This window comes from Lissotriton vulgaris, chromosome 5, assembly GCF_964263255.1.
Source record: "Lissotriton vulgaris chromosome 5, aLisVul1.2, whole genome shotgun sequence".
Classification (NCBI taxonomy): Eukaryota; Metazoa; Chordata; class Amphibia; order Caudata; family Salamandridae; genus Lissotriton; species Lissotriton vulgaris.
The window spans coordinates 353,528,102-353,548,747 of NC_141693.1; the positions used below are offsets into that span (position 1 = coordinate 353,528,102).

General features: G+C 49.6%; 1 protein-coding gene across 1 annotated transcript in view; it reads right to left on the bottom strand.

The window, feature by feature from the left end:
• Positions 1–20,646, bottom strand: part of HP1BP3 (heterochromatin protein 1 binding protein 3) — a 711,194-nt gene that overhangs the window by 409,062 nt on the left and 281,486 nt on the right. The window contains exon 6 of the mRNA XM_086921633.1: positions 1,815–1,895. Within this exon, the coding sequence (XP_086777759.1) occupies positions 1,815–1,895 (81 nt within the window). The remainder of the gene's footprint in view (positions 1–1,814; positions 1,896–20,646) is intronic.

A 20,646-nucleotide genomic window follows, 5' to 3' on the forward strand; every position in this document is an offset into this window, starting at 1 on the left:
ATCATACAGTGGCAGGCATGCATGGCTTGAACCCTATCTGCCTCGAAGACATCCTGGCACACAAAGTGGGAAAACATTCCAAAGTTCACAAAAAAAATGGAGAAACAGCCTATCAAAAAGTGACAGAATAGTAGTTCCTACCGGATCGGCGGTTAACTAGCACGGAAAGAAAAACTGGCATCTGGGTGGCACCTATATAGGTGGCTGCGACGTGATAACTAACGCCGACAACGGCACACGAAGCCAAATCAAGCCACCTGATAGGGCGCACAAGGGGTATTGCTCAGCAAAAGTTTCCAGATCGAGCAAGGTAAATTCAAAGGCAAAGAATCTGCATCTAGAAGTCTCGATCAGTTAGGTTAATAAAGGAGTTCAATTATTGAACCATGAATACAAGCTTGATAAGCAGGAACATAAGGATACAAATCTTAACTTAACTGCAGATAATGCCCCATCACAGAACCAGTGGTACTGTGAACTGGCAACTGGTGTGCTGCAAGGGATTGGGCCTACGTTTCTAAAGGATACAATAAACATGTAAACTTGAGGTCCTTGACCCCAAACAAAATGTCCTGGGTGTCAGGCGATAGGAATTCCATACTCCTAACAGCTGTGACTGCAAATCTGCATGCTGTACCTCTGTTTAGCGCTAACTTTACTAATGTATTCTTGGTTATCTAGATACTGCCAAGGTCAGCAGGTCAATTATCAGATGTGCCTGGTAAAAACCTAGTCACTTTGTAAAAACACTCACCGTCCCCAACCTGAAGCCATAAATCTGACAAGACACCGAGTGGGCTGCAACACATACTTATTGTTTAATGGACTTCAACGTCTCAGACACAGAAATGCAATACAGAGAATGATGGGACTCTTAGAATAAACGCTTGCAACTTTTACAATTTTGCTGTAGTTCTTAATAGGGTTGCAGATTCTACAACACAGCCAGTGAAAAGTGACAGTCTTACAAGGAGATCGATGAGTGCTAAGGAGTTGTCCTTACCATGCATATAAACTGTTCTACGTGCATAGAGGGGGACCTTAAACACTTGCTATATACCAGAGATGTTCCCATTAAACATGATCTAGATACTTTGAAACTCTGAGAGGGATTGTTTGCGTTCAGGAAGCTGTGTCTACTGTGCTGCACATCATCGTAATGAGCGGACCTATAGTCCGGTGAGACACTCATGACAGCTCTACTCAATCGTAAATCACTCTGGATTCAGATTTGGGCACACCCCACACAGGAATTCAAATTAAGTCAAATTAGAAAGCACAATTTCTAACTACAGTACCTGAGCTTGTGACATCACCCTGGGTGTTTTGGGACATTTTAATTTGTGCCCAATGTGCCAAACACCGCTTTTTATATTGTTTTCATATTTTCGAACTAAATAACCAATGCGGCCTTAAAGACCAGTAAGAGAAAACGAATAGGACAGACAATTGATTTCCCTTGGGTATGTGAAAAAAATATATATATTTTTTTCTTTTAATTATAGCACATCTCTAATAAAACATGCTATATGCGGGCTAGTAGGTGTTCTCACTGCAAGAATAGAAGTAAAAAGATCTCTGCCCATAGACTACTAATTCACTGCTATACCACCGTTACTCTCCACACAGACAGGGAATGTCTGTAATCTTTTCCAAGCCAATCTTATGAATATTCCTTTCAAACACGTCACCCAGATTGCTATTTAACAAACACATACACAAAGACCTTCCCTAAAATTACCATGAACAACATAATATTTACAGAGTGAAAGAATGTCATACAATCATGTTCTAAATTATTGGATATATTTTACCTTTCGGCCTTTGGATTTTGGGGCTGCTTTGCCAGCTTTTGGAACAACAACAAAGCTCCCAGAAGCGCCCTTTCCTTTTACCTAAAGTACACAAAAGAAAACAGTTCACTTTGGATTAGAATTATATTTAGTACTGCTTAATAGTTTGTAACAGCAAGAACATATTTAGGTATGCTTTGAAAGAAAAGTTACTTGCACGTAAATAGGCTGTCCTGTTTTACGGTTAAACCTATATTAACTGAAAAATTCCTGTTGGAATGGAAAGAGCCCTCATTAGTGTAAACATATACACACTGAAAAACAACTGCACAACAAAAAACTAAAATGGCACTCAAAGAAATAAAGTGAGAGAGAACGAGTCATTTTAATTTCTTCCTGAACGGGCGAGTGTAGGAAACTGTCTCTGTATATACTATACCAAAATACAGTATATTATGCACAGAGTGAAGTGGATCCCCAGAGGTATAGCAAAGGTTAAAGTAGATAATATCTTACTCCCTTTGTGGTAGTGTAGTTGAGTCAAGTCAAGTCAGTAGATTTGTATAGCGCGCTACATACCCGGAGGGTCTCAAGGCGCTTAAGAAGGGAGGGGAGTTACTTGTCAAATATCCAAGTTTTAAGTTGCTTTCTGAATGCTAGGTGGTTCTGAGTGAGACGAAGGTGAGTGGGGAGTGAGTTCCAGGTTTTAGCTGCGAGGTAGGAGAAGGATATACCTCCCATGGTGGTTTTATTGATGCGAGGAACGGTAGCAAGGGCTTGGTTGGAAGATCGTAGCTGGCGAGAGGGGGTGTAGAAGGAAAGTCTTGTGTTGAGGCATTCGGGTCCAAGTTCGTAGAGTGCTTTGTGAGCGTGGGTTAGGAGGCGGAAAGTAATCCTCTTATTGACGGGGAGCCAGTGGAGGTTTTTCAGGTGGCTAGAGATGTGGTCTTTACGCGGGATGTCTAGTATGAGTCTGGCAGATGCGTTCTGGATGCGTTGGAGTTTTTTCTGGAGTTTAGCGGTGATACCGGCGTATAGGGTGTTTCCGTAGTCCAGGCGACTTGTAACCAGTGCATGGGTGACTGTTTTTCTGGTTTCGGTGGGGATCCAGCGAAATGTTTTTTTGAGCATGCGGAGAATGTTGAAGCATGAAGATGAAACGGCGTTGACTTGTCTGTTCATAGAGAGTGAGGAGTCCAGGATGACGCCCAGGTTCCGTGCGTGGTCCGTCGGGATGGGTGCTTTTCCAAGGGCCTCTGGCCACCAAGAGTCATCCCAAGCGGAGGGGGAGGTACCTAAGATGAGGACTTCAGTTTTGTCTGAGTTCAGTTTCAGATGGCTGTGCTTCATCCACTCGGCTACTTCTTTCATTCCTTCATGTAGGTTGGTTTTGGCGGTGTTGGGGTCTTTGGTGAGTGATCGGATCAGTTGGGTGTCATCCGCGTAGGAGATGATGTTGAGGTTGTGTTGGCGTGCGATGGTCGCGAGGGGACTCATGTATACGTTGAAGAGGGTGGGATTAAGTGAGGAACCTTGGGGTACGCCGCAGATGACTTCAGTGGTCTCAGACTTGAATGGTGGGAGGCGGACTCTCTGGGTTCTTCCGGTGAGGAACGAGGTGATCCATTCCAGTGCTTTTCCTTGGATTCCGATGTTTCTGAGGCGCTGTAGAAGGGTGCTATGGCAGACTGTGTCGAAGGCTGCGGAGAGGTCGAGGAGGATGAGGGCGGCTGTGTCTCCATTGTCCAGTAGAGTTCAAATGTCGTCTGTTGCTGCGATGAGGGCGGTCTCCGTGCTGTGTTTGGCTCGGAAGCCGGACTGTGAGGAGTCGAGGGATTTGTTGCTTTCGAGGAAGGCGGCGAGCTGGTTGTTGACAGCTTTCTCGATGACTTTGGCCGGGAATGGAAGGAGCGAGATGGGGCGGTAGTTTTTGAGTTCGGTGGGGTCCGCTGTGGGTTTTTTCAGAAGGGCGCTGAGTTCGGCGTGTTTCCAGCTTTCCGGGAAGGTGGCGGAGTTGAGGGAGCAATTGATGACATCTCGGAGGTGTGGTGCTATGATGCCGTCTGCTTTGTTGAAGATGTGGTGAGGGCATGGGTCTGTGGGGGATCCTGAGTGGATGGAGTTCATCAGGCGGATGGTGTCCTCAGTGGAGATTGGGTTCCAGTCATTAAGGATGTTCAAGGGGGGTGAAGGTACGGCAGACGGTTGGGTAGGATGGTCTCCGGGTTGGTTGTGGAAGCTGTTGTGGATGTCTGCGATTTTGTCGTGGAAGAACGAGGCTAGGGAGTCGCAGAGGGCTTGAGAGGGGGTGATATCATTGGAGTTGGCTGAGGGGTTGGTGAATTCTTTGACGATGTTGAATAATTGTTTGCTGTTGTGGGCGTTGTTGTCTAGTCGGTCTTTGAAAGCGGTTTTCTTGGCAGACCGGATTAGTTGGTGGTGTATGCGGGTGGCGTTTTTGAAGGCGTCCCTGGTGCTGGTGTTTGGGTCTTGTTTTCCAGGCCTTCTTGAGGGAGCGACAGAGTTTCTTCGATTTCTTAAGATCATCGTTGAACCAGGAGGCGTTTTTGCTGCCTAGTTTGATTTGACGTTTTTTCAGCGGTGCTAGGATGTCGGCGCTGTTGGATAGCCATTGGGTGAGGTTAATGGCTGCTTGGTCGGGGTTTGAGGAGTGGGCAGGGGGGTTTTGAAGAAGAGATGAGGAGATCTGGTCGATGGTGATTTTGTTCCAGTTTCTTCGCAGAGTAGGTTGAGGATGGTTGTGAGTGGTGGTTTTATTGTAGAAAAAGTGTACGCAGCTGTGGTCCGTCCAATGGAGAGTGGTGGTGTGAGTGAAGGAGACAGGTTTGCTGGAGGTGAAGATAGGGTCGAGTGTGTGACCTGCGATGTGGGTGGGCGTAGACACAAGTTGTTTGAGTCCGAGGTTGGCGAGATTGTCCCGAAGGGAGGTGGCATTGCTGTCATTGTTTTTTTCCAGGTGAAAGTTAAGGTCTCCCAGTAGAATGTATTCCTCGGAGGGGAGGGCGTGTGGGGTGATAAAGTCAGTGATAACGTCGCTGAATTGTGCACGGGGTCCTGGAGGCCTGTAGAGGAGGGTGCCTCGGAATGTGGTCTTGGGGTCGGTGTGGATCTGGAAGTGAAGGTGTTCGGCGCTAGCGAGGTTGACGACTGAGCTGGTTGAGATGCGGATGGAGTTCTTATGGACGATAGGACGGTAGCGATGCCTCCTCCTATTTGGTCGGTGCGGTCCTTACGGATGATCTTGTATCCTTCCGGGATGGCAATGGTGATGTCAGGGGCTGATGAGGCGTTCATCCATGTTTCTGTTAGGAAGGCGACGTCGGGAGAGATGGTGTCTAGTAGATTCCAAAGTTCGATGGCGTGTCTGAGCGGGTGTTGAGCAGGATGCATTTTAGGTGGTTGGAGTCAGATAACTGTTTAGTGTTCGTGGATGAGGAGTTGTTCTTGGCGCCGTCGAACTTGCAGGATTTGCAGGAGAAGGGTCCATGGGTGTGTCCAGGACGCAGTTGGAGAGACGGCCGGGGTTTAGGGCTAAGAGGGTGGAAATGTCGTATGTAGTGCGGGTGGGGTGGGAGATGCGGGGACCAGGGGGTCTGGCGCTGGGCGCGGTCCAGGCGTAGACGGGCTTACCTTTGGCGCAACTGGGGCGTGACCGCTGCGCGTTGGGTCAATGGTCATAAATGGACGTGGAGGGGGCGGAGCGTGGGAGGGGCAGCTGGGAGGCGTGAGCGAGGTGGAGGGAGGGCTCTGGTCAGCTAGTAAAATGGCCGCAGCAACAACAACAAACAAGGAGCAATGGGGCGCTAAAGTAACAGGAACTGTCACAGTGGGAGCGGGTTCAAGCGCGGAGACAAAGCGCTATGCAAATTATGATTCAGTCTCGAGTTATGCCCAGCCACAACAATTACATGCCACAATTAGATGCACAGCGAAAACAATATACAATTACAGTAATGCCCAGCAGGTTATGCAAACAATCAACGCGCTGTGGAAATGATATGGCGAAGGTGCGCGCTAGCGGGAATGCAGAGGCAGGGATAGGCGCTACGATACCACCAGTGATGCGTGAAGGAGGGAGCGAGGTGAGCGACCACTCGCGTTGGAGGCAAGATGGTCACAGCTCTCCGTGTGTTTGAGGACGACCTGTGGCTCTCGTGGGTGGGAGGGGCAGCTGGGAGGCGTGAGCGAGGTGGAGGGCTCTGGTCAGCTAGTAAAATGGCCGCAGCAACAACAACAAACAAGGAGCAATGGGGCGCTAAATTAACAGGAACTGTCACAGTGGGAGCGGGTTCAAGCGCAGAGACAAAGCGCTATGCAAATTATGATTCAGTCTCGAGTTATGCCCAGCCACAACAATTGGATGCACAGCGAAAACAATATACAATTACAGTAATGCCCAGCAGGTTATGCAAACAATCAACGCGCTGTGGAAATGATATGGGGAAGGTGCGCGCTTAGCGGGAATGCAGAGGCAGGGATAGGCGCTACGATACCACCAGTGATGCGTGAAGGAGGGAGCGAGGTGAGCGACCACTCGCGTTGGAGGCAAGATGGTCACAGCTCTCCGTGTGTTTGAGGACGACCTGTGGCTCTCGTGGGTGGGAGGGGCAGCTGGGAGGCGTGAGCGAGGTGGAGGGAGGGCTCTGGTCAGCTAGTAAAATGGCCGCAGCAACAACAACAAACAAGGAGCAATGGGGCGCTAAAGTAACAGGACCTGTCACAGTGGGAGCGGGTTCAAGCGCGGAGACAAAGCGCTATGCAAATTATGATTCAGTCTCGAGTTATGCCCAGCCACAACAATTACATGCCACAATTAGATGCACAGCGAAAACAATATACAATTACAGTAATGCCCAGCAGGTTATGCAAACAATCAACGCGCTGTGGAAATGATATGGCGAAGGTGCGCGCTAGCAGGAATGCAGAGGCAGGGATAGGCGCTACGATACCACCAGTGATGCGTGAAGGAGGGAGCGAGGTGAGCGACCACTCGCGTTGGAGGCAAGATGGTCACAGCTCTCCGTGTATTTGAGGACGACCTGTGGCTCTCGTGGGTGGGAGGGGCAGCTGGGAGGCGTGAGCGAGGTGGAGGGAGGGCTCTGGTCAGCTAGTAAAATGGCCGCAGCAACAACAACAAACAAGGAGCAATGGGGCGCTAAAGTAACAGGAACTGTCACAGTGGGAGCGGGTTCAAGCGCGGAGACAAAGCGCTATGCAAATTATGATTCAGTCTCGAGTTATGCCCAGCCACAACAATTAGATGCACCGCGAAAACAATATACAATTACAGTAATGCCCAGCAGGTTATGCAAACAATCAACGCGCTGTGGAAATGATATGGCGAAGGTGCGCGCTAGCGGGAATGCAGAGGCAGGGATAGGCGCTACGATACCACCAGTGATGCGTGAAGGAGGGAGCGAGGTGAGCGACCACTCGCGTTGGAGGCAAGATGGTCACAGCTCTCCGTGTGTTTGAGGACGACCTGTGGCTCTCGTGGGTGGGAGGGGCAGCTGGGAGGCGTGAGCGAGGTGGAGGGAGAGTTGAGCAGTTAGGCTTATCAGAAGGTAGTGTTAAGAATTTGTTAAACACACTCAGGCAAAAAATGATGTCACCCACACAAAGGCTAAATCCAAACCAACTGTTTGTATAAAAAGTTGTTACTTTGTTATGTTTATTACTAGAACGGAGATCTACTTAGTAGAAGGGAACTGATACTTTACTTACAATAATACGTTTCAAATTACAGTGTGGTCTGGTTTTGAAGGAGCACACAAATTACTTTGCAGTCAAGAAAATGAGTTCTTAACTCTTCAGAATACTTGTAATTACTTAATAATTACTTTTAAGTTAGATACTACTTTTGCATAAAACAAACTAATCACACAGTTTGGTCATCGGGCTTTGTAGTATATTAGCAAGTAGGTTAACTCCTCTAAAAACACTAAGTTACTTTGTTGCAGTGCAAAACTGGTTCAACACAAAAAACATTTTTCAGGAAAAAGCCCACTATACAATCCTATGGAGAAAAATGAAGTGTTAGGTTTGTAGGTACGTAAACTGTTTTGGTAACAGAGTTTTTCGGGGTAGAAGCAGTGGCGGCTCCTCCATCGGGGCGTCACCTCACTGCTTTCTCGCAGTGGAGAAGCAGAAACATAAAATGATAAAACTACGATTTTATGTGTCTGCTTCTCACACTGTGAGAAAGCAGAAGTGCCTGGTTGTGGGCGGGTGGGCGGTCCGGCTCGAGGGCAGGGGGGAGTGGCTAGCCCGATGCTTTGGGCCCTCACTACTTTGGTCGGCCTGGGGCTGGAAAAAGCAGTCATGCGCACTCTCCCTTTTCTCTATGTAGGCTGCATGCAGCTTACATGGAGAAAAGGACCTCCCATTAGGCGCACGGCTGGGGCGCTCTCCGCTGCACCTCCCAATCACAACGCTGCCATTGCCAGAGGGGCCAGAGTCGTTTTTTTTTATTTGTTTATGGGCACTTACAATGTCTGTGAATGGCTAAGACACTGTAAAAGCATATTGCTACTGCAGCTATGCCCTCACCTGAGTGATGGTGCACCCTGCCGTAAGGTTGTGAGGCCTGCTAGAAGGATAACTTACCCATGCCATAGGCAGTGTTGGTGGGCAAGGCACACAGGGATGTCCCGAGTTGCCCGACCGACAGTGTCCTAGTCTCCAGCAACTCTTCAGCTTCATCTTCCAGTCCTTGGTTTCCTTCGTCCAGTCTTCTGGCTCCAGCCTGCAGTCTTTTCATGACCGATATCCTCCATAGGAAAGCACTGGGTTCTCAACACCTCCTGACCACCCTGCATCCGGCCACCTCTACGCCGCTGTAGATGGGGACTTGGTGCTAACCTGGGACCCTCTTTGCCCTGACCTTAAACCCAGGAGCTTGACTTCCAAGACCATGTGGCCTGCCCATGAGCAGCCCCCAACTGAGGTGCCCCTTAGCCCCATTGGCTTACATTGGCACCCTGCTCTCTGCACCCCCACCCTAGTGTCGCCCCTTGAGTGCCAACCTGAACCTTGGTTCTACCCCCTAAAACTCCAAGCCTAAAACCATTTATTTACCTGTACTTATTTAACCGCAGTTAATCTTTCATGGATTCACATGCTTGAATCAGAATATCAAGCAGTGTTGCGGGTAACTTAAGTACCCTTAGCGGATGGTCAGCAAAAAAGTAGTATACCGTTGTAGCAAGTGAAACAGACTTAAAGCCTACCTAAATATGTATGTAAATATATATACAGATAATGTTACTTACCCAGTAAGCATCTGTTCTTGGCATGTAGAGCTGTAGATTAACATGCTTGGCATACTCCCCCCATCTAGTGTTGGGTTCGGATGTTTTCAAGTTGTTTTTCTTCTATGAAGTCTTTCCTAGTCACGAGGTAAGGTAACTCTTCTTTTCGGTGATAGTGCGTGTAAGAAACTGGGTCTATATATGCTTTTTTCCTGAAGAAATCAAGTAGCAAGGCAGGAGACCTCGGAGTCCTGGCACATTGAAATATCCTTTATTTTAAAATACGACTTGAACCGCCACGTGAAGTCCAAGGTTATCACGAAGTGCACTAAACAGGCCTTCGACACCAACAGGGTGATTGCCCTTGCCCTCTACTTCACCCATTGATCTGCTTGTGTACCACCAGTGGACATTAGAGCAGCGATTCTGGAGAGATTGTTTTCCTCCGACAACTCACAAATTTTACCGATTATTCGTGGGGAGATTTACAAATTATCTGTTGTTAGCCTGAGGAAGGTGGAATGTATCACATGCCACCGAAACGCGTCGCTTTGTTTGTCTAAATTATTGGTTGTTTTGGTTCATAAGAGTAATCAACACGAAGCTGGTCTCCTAAGTAGACCTATGCCGAAATTTATTCGCATTGAAAAACAATAGGGCACACTGAAAATTGATCTCCAAAAGTGTGTTGACAAAAGATCATACCCTCCCCGTTTGTGTTTATAATTTTGTGCAATTATTTATTTTATCTGTATTATTTATATATTGTCACATTTTGTGTATTGATTTATGTATTCTGCTTTGTTTGAAAAATAATGTGTAAACTTATTTGACTATTACGCATGTTTTTAAATTTTGTGAATAAATTTAAGATAGCAAAAGGACTTTTTAATAAATGCTTTGGTAACCTACTTTGACATTGTATTCTTCAGCTCCCTGGGTTTTTTTTGAATGTGGTGCGCGTGGTCTATGATTGTTAGTGGACTGATGTTGTATGCTCAAATAAAAAAAAACACAAAGGGATTCTTTGTTTTAAGTCTATATATGCTACTCCAAAATAAGGTATAGGGTTTATAGAGTCCAAGTGTCCCCAGAGGTAGGCAGAGGTTGAAGTTAGAGAGAACCTTACTCTCTAGCAGTAAGGCAGTATCAGAGGACAGTGTTAAGCATTTGATGTACACACTCAGTTCATGAACTGTAGGTCAATTGTTTTGTATAAAAAGATAGTTTTTTATTTTTAGAACCAAGCAAGCTTGGTACAGGTAAGCATTAAATATTTTTCAGTAATAAGTTACTGGATATAGATAAGTTTAAAAATGCAATAGAAATTGTACTTTGTTAGACTTACAGGGGGGCAGTAGTATGCAACACTTAGCAAATACAGTACATTGGAATGAATAGGCTTTTCAATAAATTGCAGGTAAGTTACTTTTACTTTACTTTTTCTAACTCCGTGATGAATGCCTAGATTCAGCACTGGCACATTTCCTGTAAACAGGTGAGTAAATGTGTTTTTGTTATTCGTGCAATTTTAAAGAATATTTACAGATTTCAAAACTCCACACTAAGAAACTTTTTGGAGCCCACCTTCCTACAGTGCGCATGTGCATCGACTTTATTGTTAAATTGTTTTCCCGGAAGAGGGTGAGATTGGAGTAAGAATGCAAATGCTACTTACCAGTAAGCATCTGTTCTTGGCATGTAGGACTGCTGACATTCATATCTGTGCATAGATCGCCGCCTAGTGTTGGGTCCGGATGATTGCACATTGTTGTCCTGGAAGAGTCTTCGAAGTATCACGAGATAGGTGGCTCCTCCCCTGGACTACAGTGCGCATGGGCATCGCCTCCATCCCCAGATTGTTTTTAGCCATTGGCAGAGATGGAGTGACATATGTGAGTGATGCCCTATGCTAAGAGTATGAAATATGTGTAAAGAAAATACTGCAGCTGCTACAGGCGCCGGGGAGGAGGGCGGGCGATATGAATGTCAGCAGCCCTACATGCCAAGAACAGATGCATACTGGTAAGTAGCATTTGCAGTTCGAGGCATGTGGGCTGCTGAATTCATATCTGTGCATAGAATACATAGCAGTCCCTCCATTAGCGGCGGCCGCCCGTGCCAGCTGCAGCCGTTTGAAAAAGCGTTTTGAAAACAGCCTGGCCAACAGCTGCCTGCTGTTTAGAGTGCACATCTACACAGTAATGTTTAGTGAAGGTATGTGTGGTAGACCATGTAGCTGCTCTACAAATATCTTCTAAGGGAATGTTACCTAGGAAAGCCATAGAGGCCCCCATCTTTCTGGTGGAGTGGGCTCTTGGTGGAATTGTGAGAGTGCGTTTAGCTTTAGCGTAACAGATCTGAATGCATTTCACTATCCACCTTGCGATCCCAGCTTTGGAGATAGCATTTCCCCTGTGGTGTGAGGCAAAAGCAACAAAGAGTTGCTTGGTCTTACGAAAATCTTTAGTTCTGTCCACGTAGTACATCAAGGCTCTTTTAACATCAAGGGTGTGGAGCATCCGCTCCGCCAGTGACTCTGGGTTTTGAAAAAACACTGGCAACTCAATTGTTTGGTTCATGTGGAATTGAGATACCACTTTGGGTAAGAATTTAGGGTTAGTGCGGAGCACCACCCTGTTAGCGTGTACTTGGAAGAAAGGTTCCTGGATGGTGAGCGCCTGCAACTCACTAACCCTCCGTAGCGATGTAATTGCTACTAAGAAAGCAACCTTCCAAGTCAGAAACTGAAGCTCACAAGAGTGCAGTGGCTCAAAGGGAGGACCCATCAGCCTTGTAAGAACCACATTGAGGTTCCATTCTGGAGCTGGTGGTGTCCGCGGTGGAATGACCCTTTTGAGTCCTTCCAAAAAAGCCTTGATAGCAGGGACCTTAAAAAGGGATAGGTGTTGCCTATTTTGAAGGTATGCTGCCATCGCAGACAAATGAATGCGGATGGAAGAGTACGCCAAATTGCATTGGTACAGGTGGAACAGGTAGCAAATAATGTTCTGTATGGAAGCGTCCAGTGGGTCAATATTGTGGTTTACACAGTACATGACAAAACGCTTCCACTTGGCTGCGTAACAAGCTCGAGTAGTGGGCTTCCTTGCCTCCCGAATGATGTTCATACAATCGGGGGGAAGATTGAGGTAGCCAAACTCTAGGACTTCAGGAGCCAGATCGCCAGGTTGAGCTGTTGCGGATCTGGGTGCTGAATGTCGCCATGGCTCTGCGTCAGAAGGCTGGGGGTGAGATGAAGCCTTTGATGCGGTACCACGGAGAGTTCCAGAAACGTGGTGTACCATGGTTGGCGAGCCCACGTTGGAGCAACCAGGATGAGAGTCATCGAGTGCTGCCTGAGTTTGCGTGCCACCAGCGGTATCAGAGGTGCTGGTGGAAAAGCGTACGCAAATCTGCCTGACCAGTTCATCCACATCGCATTGCCCTGTGATTGCGGGTGTGGGAACCTGGCGGCGAAGCTTTGGCATTTTGCGTTCTCCTTTGTGGCGAACAGGTCTATCTCTGGATGACCCCACCTTTGGAAGTACGGTTGGAGTACTGATGGGTGTATCTCTCACTCGTACATTTGGTGGCTGTGCCTGCTGAGCAGGTCCGCCATCTGGTTGTCTTTGCCCGGGAGATGCTCCGCCATGAGGAAGATGTTCCTCTGAATGGCCCACTTCCACATGCTCTGAGCCAGATGAGACAGCTGCGGAGAGTGTGTGCCTCCCTGCTTCTGGATGTAGTACATGGCCGTCATGGTGTCCGTCCGGATCAACACAACCTTGTTGGACAGATGTACTTTGAATGCCTTTAAAGCCATGAAGATTGCCATCAGTTCTAGAACGTTGATGTGCATCTTCCTCTGCTGTAGTGTCCATAGTCCCTGCACCGTGTAATGGAGTACATGCGCTCCCCATCCCTGGAGAGAAGCGTCCGTCGTCAGGATAATCTGTGGCACAGGCTCCTGGAACGGTCGGCCCTTGCAAAGGTTCAGTGGATTCCACCAACGCAGAGAGTTGTACGCCCGACCGCTCACCAACACTAGGTCTGTCAGTTGCCCATGAGCCTGAGTCCACTGACGTGCCAGGCACTCCTGAAGCGGACGTATATGTAATCTCGCGTGCGGGACGATGGAGCTGCAGGAGGCCATCATGCCTATCAACTGCATGAACACCCTCGCTGGAAGCGAGTGCTGAGGTCTGAATCGTTGGATCAGAGTCTGTATGCTGGCGATTCTCACTGAATTTGGCTGCGCAGTGGCTGCCAGCGTGTCTATTGTCGCGCCCAGATACTGCCGTACATGGGTGGGCTGGAGATGAGATTTCGGATAGTTCAGCGAGAATCCCAGATCGTGCAGGAGATGAATAGTGCGGGACACGTGGTCTGCGCACTGCTGTTCTGTCCTTGCCTGAATGAGCCAGTCGTACAGATAAGGATAGACGTGGACGTTCTGGCGTCGCAGATGCGCCGCCACAGTCGCCAGGCACTTCGTAAAGACCCTTGGCGCTGTGGTGACCCCGAACGGCAGAACCCTGAACTGGAAATGCTGGTCTAGGATTGTGAATCTGAGATACTTCCTGTGTGAAGGATGCAGGGGAATATGAAAGTACGCATCCTTTAGGTCCAGTGTGGCCAGGAAATCCCCCTGCTGAAGCAGAGGGAGAACCTGCTGCAACGTGAGCATATGGAAGTGCTCCGAGAGAATATACCAGTTGAGGGGCCTGATGTCCAGGATGGGCCTGAGGGATCCGTCCTTTTTGGGGATCAAAAAGTACAGGGAGTAAACCCCTGTTCCCCTTTCTTGCAGTGGAACGAGCTCGATTGCCCCTTTTTGCAGCATGACTGTGACCTCCTGCTGCAACAAGTGCAAGTGCTCGCCGGACATAGGACGGCTTCTTGGAGGAATGTTTGGTGGAGTGGAAGTAAGTTCCAGACAGTAACCGTACTGGATAAGATCTCACCCACCTGTCCGTGGTGATGGATTTCCACGCGGGCAGGAACTGCTGGAGTCTCCCCCCGACCGGTGTTGAGTGGTCGGGGGGCAGTGACAAGACGTCACTGCTTGTTGGCGGCGGTGGACCTGGAGCTATTGTTTCCACGTCCCCTGCCCTTGACATTGTTGCCTCTGTAGCCACCTCTACCCTTGTTTGTGTATGAGGTCTGGGTATTGCCTTTATAATACTGGGTGGATTGCGATGCTTGACCCCTGGAGGTGCCTCTGGAATTGGAGCGGCGAAAGGAACCACCCCGAAACTGCTGAGATTGGAGGGCCCCCATAGATTTAGCAGTGTCCGTGTCTTTTTTCATCTTTTCCAGTGTCGCATCCACCTCAGGGCCAAACAGGTGGTCAGGATTAACTGTTTGGTTGAGTATGGTGGTTTGGATATCTGGTTTAAAGCCTGATATGCGAAGCCATGCATGTCTTCTCAGCAACACACTAGTGTTGATTGCCCTGGAGGCAGTGTCAGCCACATCTAGCGCACATTTGATGGAAGCGTTAGTGATTAGCTTGCCCTCCTGAATTAACATCTCCCCAGCCTCCTTGTATTGGTCAGGTAAGTGCTGCAGCAGTGTCTCTAGGGTGTCATAGCGAGCCCTATCGTAGCATGCAAGTAGGGCCTGCGTGTTAGAAATGCACCAGATGTTAGCTGCCTGTGCAGCAATCCTTTTCCCTGAGGCCTCGAACATTTTTGACTCTTTGTCCGGGGGAGGAGCGTCACCAGTTGTCTGTGAATTCGCCCTCTTCCGAGCGTTGGATACAACCAAAGAGTCCAGTGGCAGGTGTCCCTTGATATATGTTGGATCCGAGGGCGCTGCCTTATACTTTTTATCAATTCGAGGGTTGATGACACGCGCCCGAGTGGGCTCCTTGAAGACCTCCGGCGCGTGCTTTAGCACTCCCTTGAGCATTGGCAATGTCTTGACCGACTTCTCAGCCACTGAGAAAGTGTCAAACAAAAAGTCCACATCCACAGGATCTGAGTGGAGCTCGACATCGTGGTTAGCCGCGGCCCTTTCAATCAAGGCGTTGAAGGCTGCAGAGTCCTCCGTCGGTGAGGTCTTTGCCGCAAAGAGCTGCGGTTCCTGACCCGATTGCGGGTCATCTGGGTCGGCTCCGGCCGACCAAGGTTCATGTTCCTCCTCCGGATCCGAGTACGCCGGATAGTTGTACTCGACCTCCTCCTCATCGTCACCTTCCCCCGTGTTAGAACGCGTAGGAGAACGTTCCACTTGTTTGGGAGACGAAGGTCCCAAAGGGGCCGGAGCGCCCGCCGAGTCCTTCTTGTTTTTTAGAGGAATCCGAAAATGTTCCAGCACTGGTTCCGTGGTGATTTTCCGTTTGAGGAGGGACAATTTCCCCGTATTGGCGTCGATGAAGACCTCACGGCGCTCTTCCTCAGCGAGTGGCTGGAATCGAGGCTTCGACCCCCCTAGCGACGCTTTGGGTGTCGACACCTCCTTCGAAGGCACTTCCGTCCCCTGCTTCGGAGCGAAGGCTTTCGGCGTCGACTTTGGCGGCAGGGTGTAGCGGATAGGCGTTTGCGCCTTCGCCGGCTTCGATGCGGGCTTCGGCTTCACTCCCTCAGATACGGGAACCTCAGCGTTTCGGATCCGTTGGAGGGATTCGACAACCTTCTTCGTAAAGGCCGGAGAGGGCTTGACTGGTTCGAGCGATTTCCCTGAGTCGGGAGTCGAGTCTGCCGGGGGCAGCGTCCTCGGAGTCGACGCCTTGCCCTCCTTGGCTCCCCCAGTAGGAGCCGGCACCGCCGGAGCCTTGGAGTCGCTTTGGTGCTTCTTTGGAGGCTTTTTCGGGTCGTCGACCTCGACCGTCTTCGGCGCCGACGTAGCCGCGTCGGCCACCTTCGTCTTCGGCGTCGACCCCGAGGCCTTGGTGTCGGCCATCTTGACTTTTTTAGGTGTTGACGCCTCTAGAGCCTTCTGCCCCACCAGTGGAGCTTTCACTTTCGGTTTCGAAACCGATGGTGTAGATCCCGATGGCTTCACTTTCGTTTTCTTCAACGGGAGTGGCTCTTCTGAAATGTCCGCGGCCGGGCCGAGAGGCGGGGCAGTTGGACTATCAGTAAGGTCTTGGGTAAGGCCCGAAGGCGATCCCTCGACCTGGGCCGTATGTTGGGGATTGACCCCCGAATCAGTCTGGGGATGCTCCTCCTCTGAGCTATCCCCCACGGTAGCAATGGCCCCATCGTCGTCCCCTACCTCGTCGCCGGCTTCATCAAACTCTTCATCTTCTGCGTCGTAGTCCTCTCCCTCCGACGCAGGGTTAGAGTCCGAAACCTGAAAGACATTTTCGTCTTCTTCAAATCCTTCAAAGATGTTGTCCGGTAAGGGCGCAGGGGGTGCCGCCAACTGGGCCTGGAGTCGAGCGGCCCGACGATGCTTCAGGGTCTTTTTGCACCGGAACTTCGAGCAGGCCATACACCTGGTCTCGTCATGGTCCGGTGATAAACACTTGTTGCACACAGGGTGCACGTCGAGGTGTGAATACTTGGAGGTGCACACCGGGCACCTCTTGAATGGAGTCCGTTCCATGTTCAGGAACTTTCGAGCGTCGAGTAGGCCCGTCCGCGCCGAGAGCACGCGGAGGGGCAGGAAGCGTTCGGAGCTGACAAGAAGATAACCCGAACGAAACAATACCGACGCCCAGCCTAAAGACCTTTTGGTCTCAAGTTGAATCGCAAAAGTACTATCGGTTCCGACAGAGGGAACCGAAACACATCCGAACCCAATGGCGGAAAAAAACAATCTGGGGATGGAGGCGATGCCCATGCGCACTGTAGTCCAGGGGAGGAGCCACCTATCTCGTGATACTTCGAAGACTCTTCCAGGACAACAATGTGCAATCATCCGGACCCAACACTAGGCGGCGATCTATGCACAGATATGAATTCAGCAGCCCACATGCCTCGAACAGTGTAATATATAGATGTCCATGCCTATAAATCTATAATGAAGACCCCGGTGGTGATCCGCATGGGCCCTCCCCCCGCCTTCATGAGGCAGACATGGAGGATTAACGCACAAGTTACTACTTGTGTAACGATATAACTGTAAGAGACATTGGTTAGTGATAGATTCCTTACCTTAGAATATCCCCAGGCGTCAGACTGGATCCGGACATTTTTGGTTAGCAGTGTAGGAGAGTAGGGTCTGCAATCCTATGATCATCCAGATTTTTTGCTTTTGTTTCACTGGTTTACGACTTTCTCTGGCTGTGGGCCTGCTAATCAGACCCACAGCCTAGCTGTTCTCTCACTAAATTACAATGTGTACCTTAGGTGCATTTACCAATTGGTACTGGACCACCTTATCAGACCCTGTAACTCAGGGCATAGGTGTACCCAGGGCCTACCAGGGGCTGAAGCATGTATTATGCCACCCCTGGATGGCCATCTAAATCTGACACAACTGGCTGCATGACAGCTGGGGCAAGGTGGTGTAATCACCCTTTGCTGTAGATATAGTATACCTATATCTAACCCTAAAATGGACACACAGATTCCTATCAGTCACTCCTATGGCAGGCCTTGACAATCCTGAAGGCAGAGTGCTTGGAATCGTGTGAGATGGTGCTCTGGCATGAGCTGAGCCCGTTTGCAGCTTGCGGAACCAAGGCCTAATAGCTGTTCCATGATAACGCATACCATATACTCTTAAGTGCATTATAATCCTCGCGGTTAAATGCTATCTTTGGTATCGCTTTATCAAAACATGTCGAGTAAGGTGTCATACGAATTGGAATACTAACTGTGAGAAGGTGGCCTGATATGCAGTGCTCACTATTCTAGTGAACACTATGTATCAGTCCAGCAACCCTTATTGATGATTGGTTGTAAGTCAACCTTATAGACCAGCTATCCTAGTAGCGTGGATACGAGCAGTCTAAGGCTAAAGACTCGAGAGGGCGTGTTAAGCCAGCTGTTTACCACACATATACCCCTTGAACACCAAGTGAAAGGACACCACACAAGTGTTATGAAAATAAACAGTTATTTATTAAGAATCACAACAGCCCTGTACTCTTTATGAGGACAGGGTACTAAGCACAAACCAAAACTCTTACAAAAATACTTAAGTTAGCACAGTATACACAAATGCCCGAGGGGCACGGAAAACCATATACTTTAAAAGTGGAATGCGAAATTACTAGCAGGTAAGTACAGTACTAATAGCCTTTGGAATCGCTAGGACTTGACTATAGAATCGTTAGATTACTTCTAGGAGACCCAGGGGACTCGGGTGCAGAGTGTGCACTCTCACGCGTGATGCGGGACAAAGTCTATGGTAGCTAGGAATTGCAAAGTTAGTGTTCTCGGGCGAACCCGACCTGGTAGGAGGAAAACGAAAGTGGATTCTGACCCTTGGATAGTGAGGCTATGCTGGGGCACCGAAATGCCGAAGTTACCTAGCCCAGGGGCTGCAGCTGCATAGGACTCAAAGGACGTCGGGAATCCTCGTAGACGGACCAGGAGCCTGGAAGAAAGAAGTTGCTGGCAGGCGACCAGTGGAGAAAGTTCGATGGATCCAAGCCTGGATCGAAGGAAGATGACACCTGAAAGCAGAGGGGACCAAGATCGTGACTACTAGCCAGTAGTCAGTGGGCACCAGGAGGGCACCGGATGGTAGCCACCTCGACAAGGTGAGTGGGTGACGCTGTGCTCGGAGATCTCACGGACCAGGAGGCGTTGTCGGCGACCAGGATGGAGGAGCGAGCTGTCCCACGAAGATAGAAGCTGTCGGCGTCGCTGTACCCAGGATTGGGCAACAAAGCCTTGGCAAATTCAAGCCCACGCGGTGGACCTAAAATGGCGTCTGGAGTGGACCAGGAGGGTCCGGGGTGCCTCTCTTGAAGAAGGAAGCAAGGGCCAGTCTGGAGCAACCAGACCAGCAGCAGTGATGTCGTTGGGCGTCGTTCAGAAGGCCACAAGCCAGCCGGCTAGTAGCCAAACAACGCGGTGCACAGCAAACAGCAGAAGGGCCCCACGCAGATCGTGGAGATGCAGGGAGGCTGATCTTGGATGCTGGAGCTGCGCAGGGTTGGGGCTTCTCGGACCCCAAAGCACTCACCAGTGGAAGACTCGGTGGGTTTGTTACAAAGAAGTCGTGCAGTCTTGGCGATCGTCGGTCCCTCGAGGTCTCGTCGCACTCACAGTTCTCAGCTTTGCTGTAGAGGTGAGTAGAGGTCAGAGGTGCCAGGGAAGCCGGGTCTCGTCGAGCTGGGTCGTCGGATTCGTGAAGAAGGACTTGCAGCAGACCGCAGTGTTCTTAGGATGGTGCCCGCTTGATGCAGGGTGACTACTCCTTAGCCACAAGGGAGAATCTTGAAGAAGAAATCTTGAAGTCCTTTCGAAGAAAGTCGTGTCTTGATTCCAAAGAGGATCTAATTTGAACAGGGGGCCCGCTCCTATCTTTATACTAAAAAAGGGGGCTGACCCGGTGACTAGGTCCTGCCTATGGGTGGGACTAGGAGGGGGGTGGTTACACCCCTCTGCCATGCCGGACTTTCCCCAGGCCAGGGGCTGGTGTGCCCCTGGAACTGGTTCTGACCGGCCTATGCGTAGTGAGCACCGGGGTGCCACTCAGCAGTCACCTTCCTGAAAAGCCCTGCCTACCCAGGATACACAAAACCATGTCTGGGACGGTGCTAGCACCGCCCCTGACAGGAAACCCTTTGTCCAGGCTCCCCTCGCTGGAAGGACTCCCAGCTGCAGGGGGTCAGACTCGTGTCTGTGGTGGCAGCATCCATTTTGTGGAGCTGAGGCTTCAGTTAACTTTAACCGGGGTTCACAGTTACATACATGTCGTGTCCCTCTAGAAGGGTGGAATGCTAACCCCGTCGCCAGAATTGGCGAGGGGTTAGTATTCCAATTCGTATGACACCTTACTCGACATGTTTTGATAACGCGATACCGAAGTTACCAATATGGTACGGGTTATCATGGAACAGCCATTGGGTCTTGATTCCGCAAGCTGCAACCGGGCTCGGCTCGTGCCAGAGCCCCATTCACACGACTCCACGCACTCTGCCTTCAGGATTGTCAAGGCCTGCCATAGGAGTGACTGATAGGAACTCGGGTGTCCATTTTAGGGTTGGATATAGGGATTCTATATCTAAAGCAACGGGCGAGTACGCCACGTTGCCCCAGCTGTCGCGCAGCCAGTTGTGTCAGATTTAGATGGCCATCCAGGGGTGGCATAATACATGCTTCAGCCCCTGGTAGGCCCTGGGTACACCGATGCCCTGAGTTACAGGGTCTGACAAGGTGGCCCAGTTCCAATTGGGTAATGCACCTAGGGTACACATCAATTTAGCGAGAGAACAGCTAGGCTGTGGGTCTTATTGGCAGGCCCACAGCCCGAGAAAGTCGTAAACCAGTGAAACAAAAGCAAAAAGTCTGGGTGATCATAGGATTGCAGACCCTACTCCCCCACAGCTGACAAGACAATAGGCCCAAAAGGCCCAAAGCTTAGTAGCCTATCTACCTCATTGTATGAAAAGAACTGAAAAATAGTTCCAACCAATCCGATACCAGCACCCTCTAGAACCTTCCCAGCAG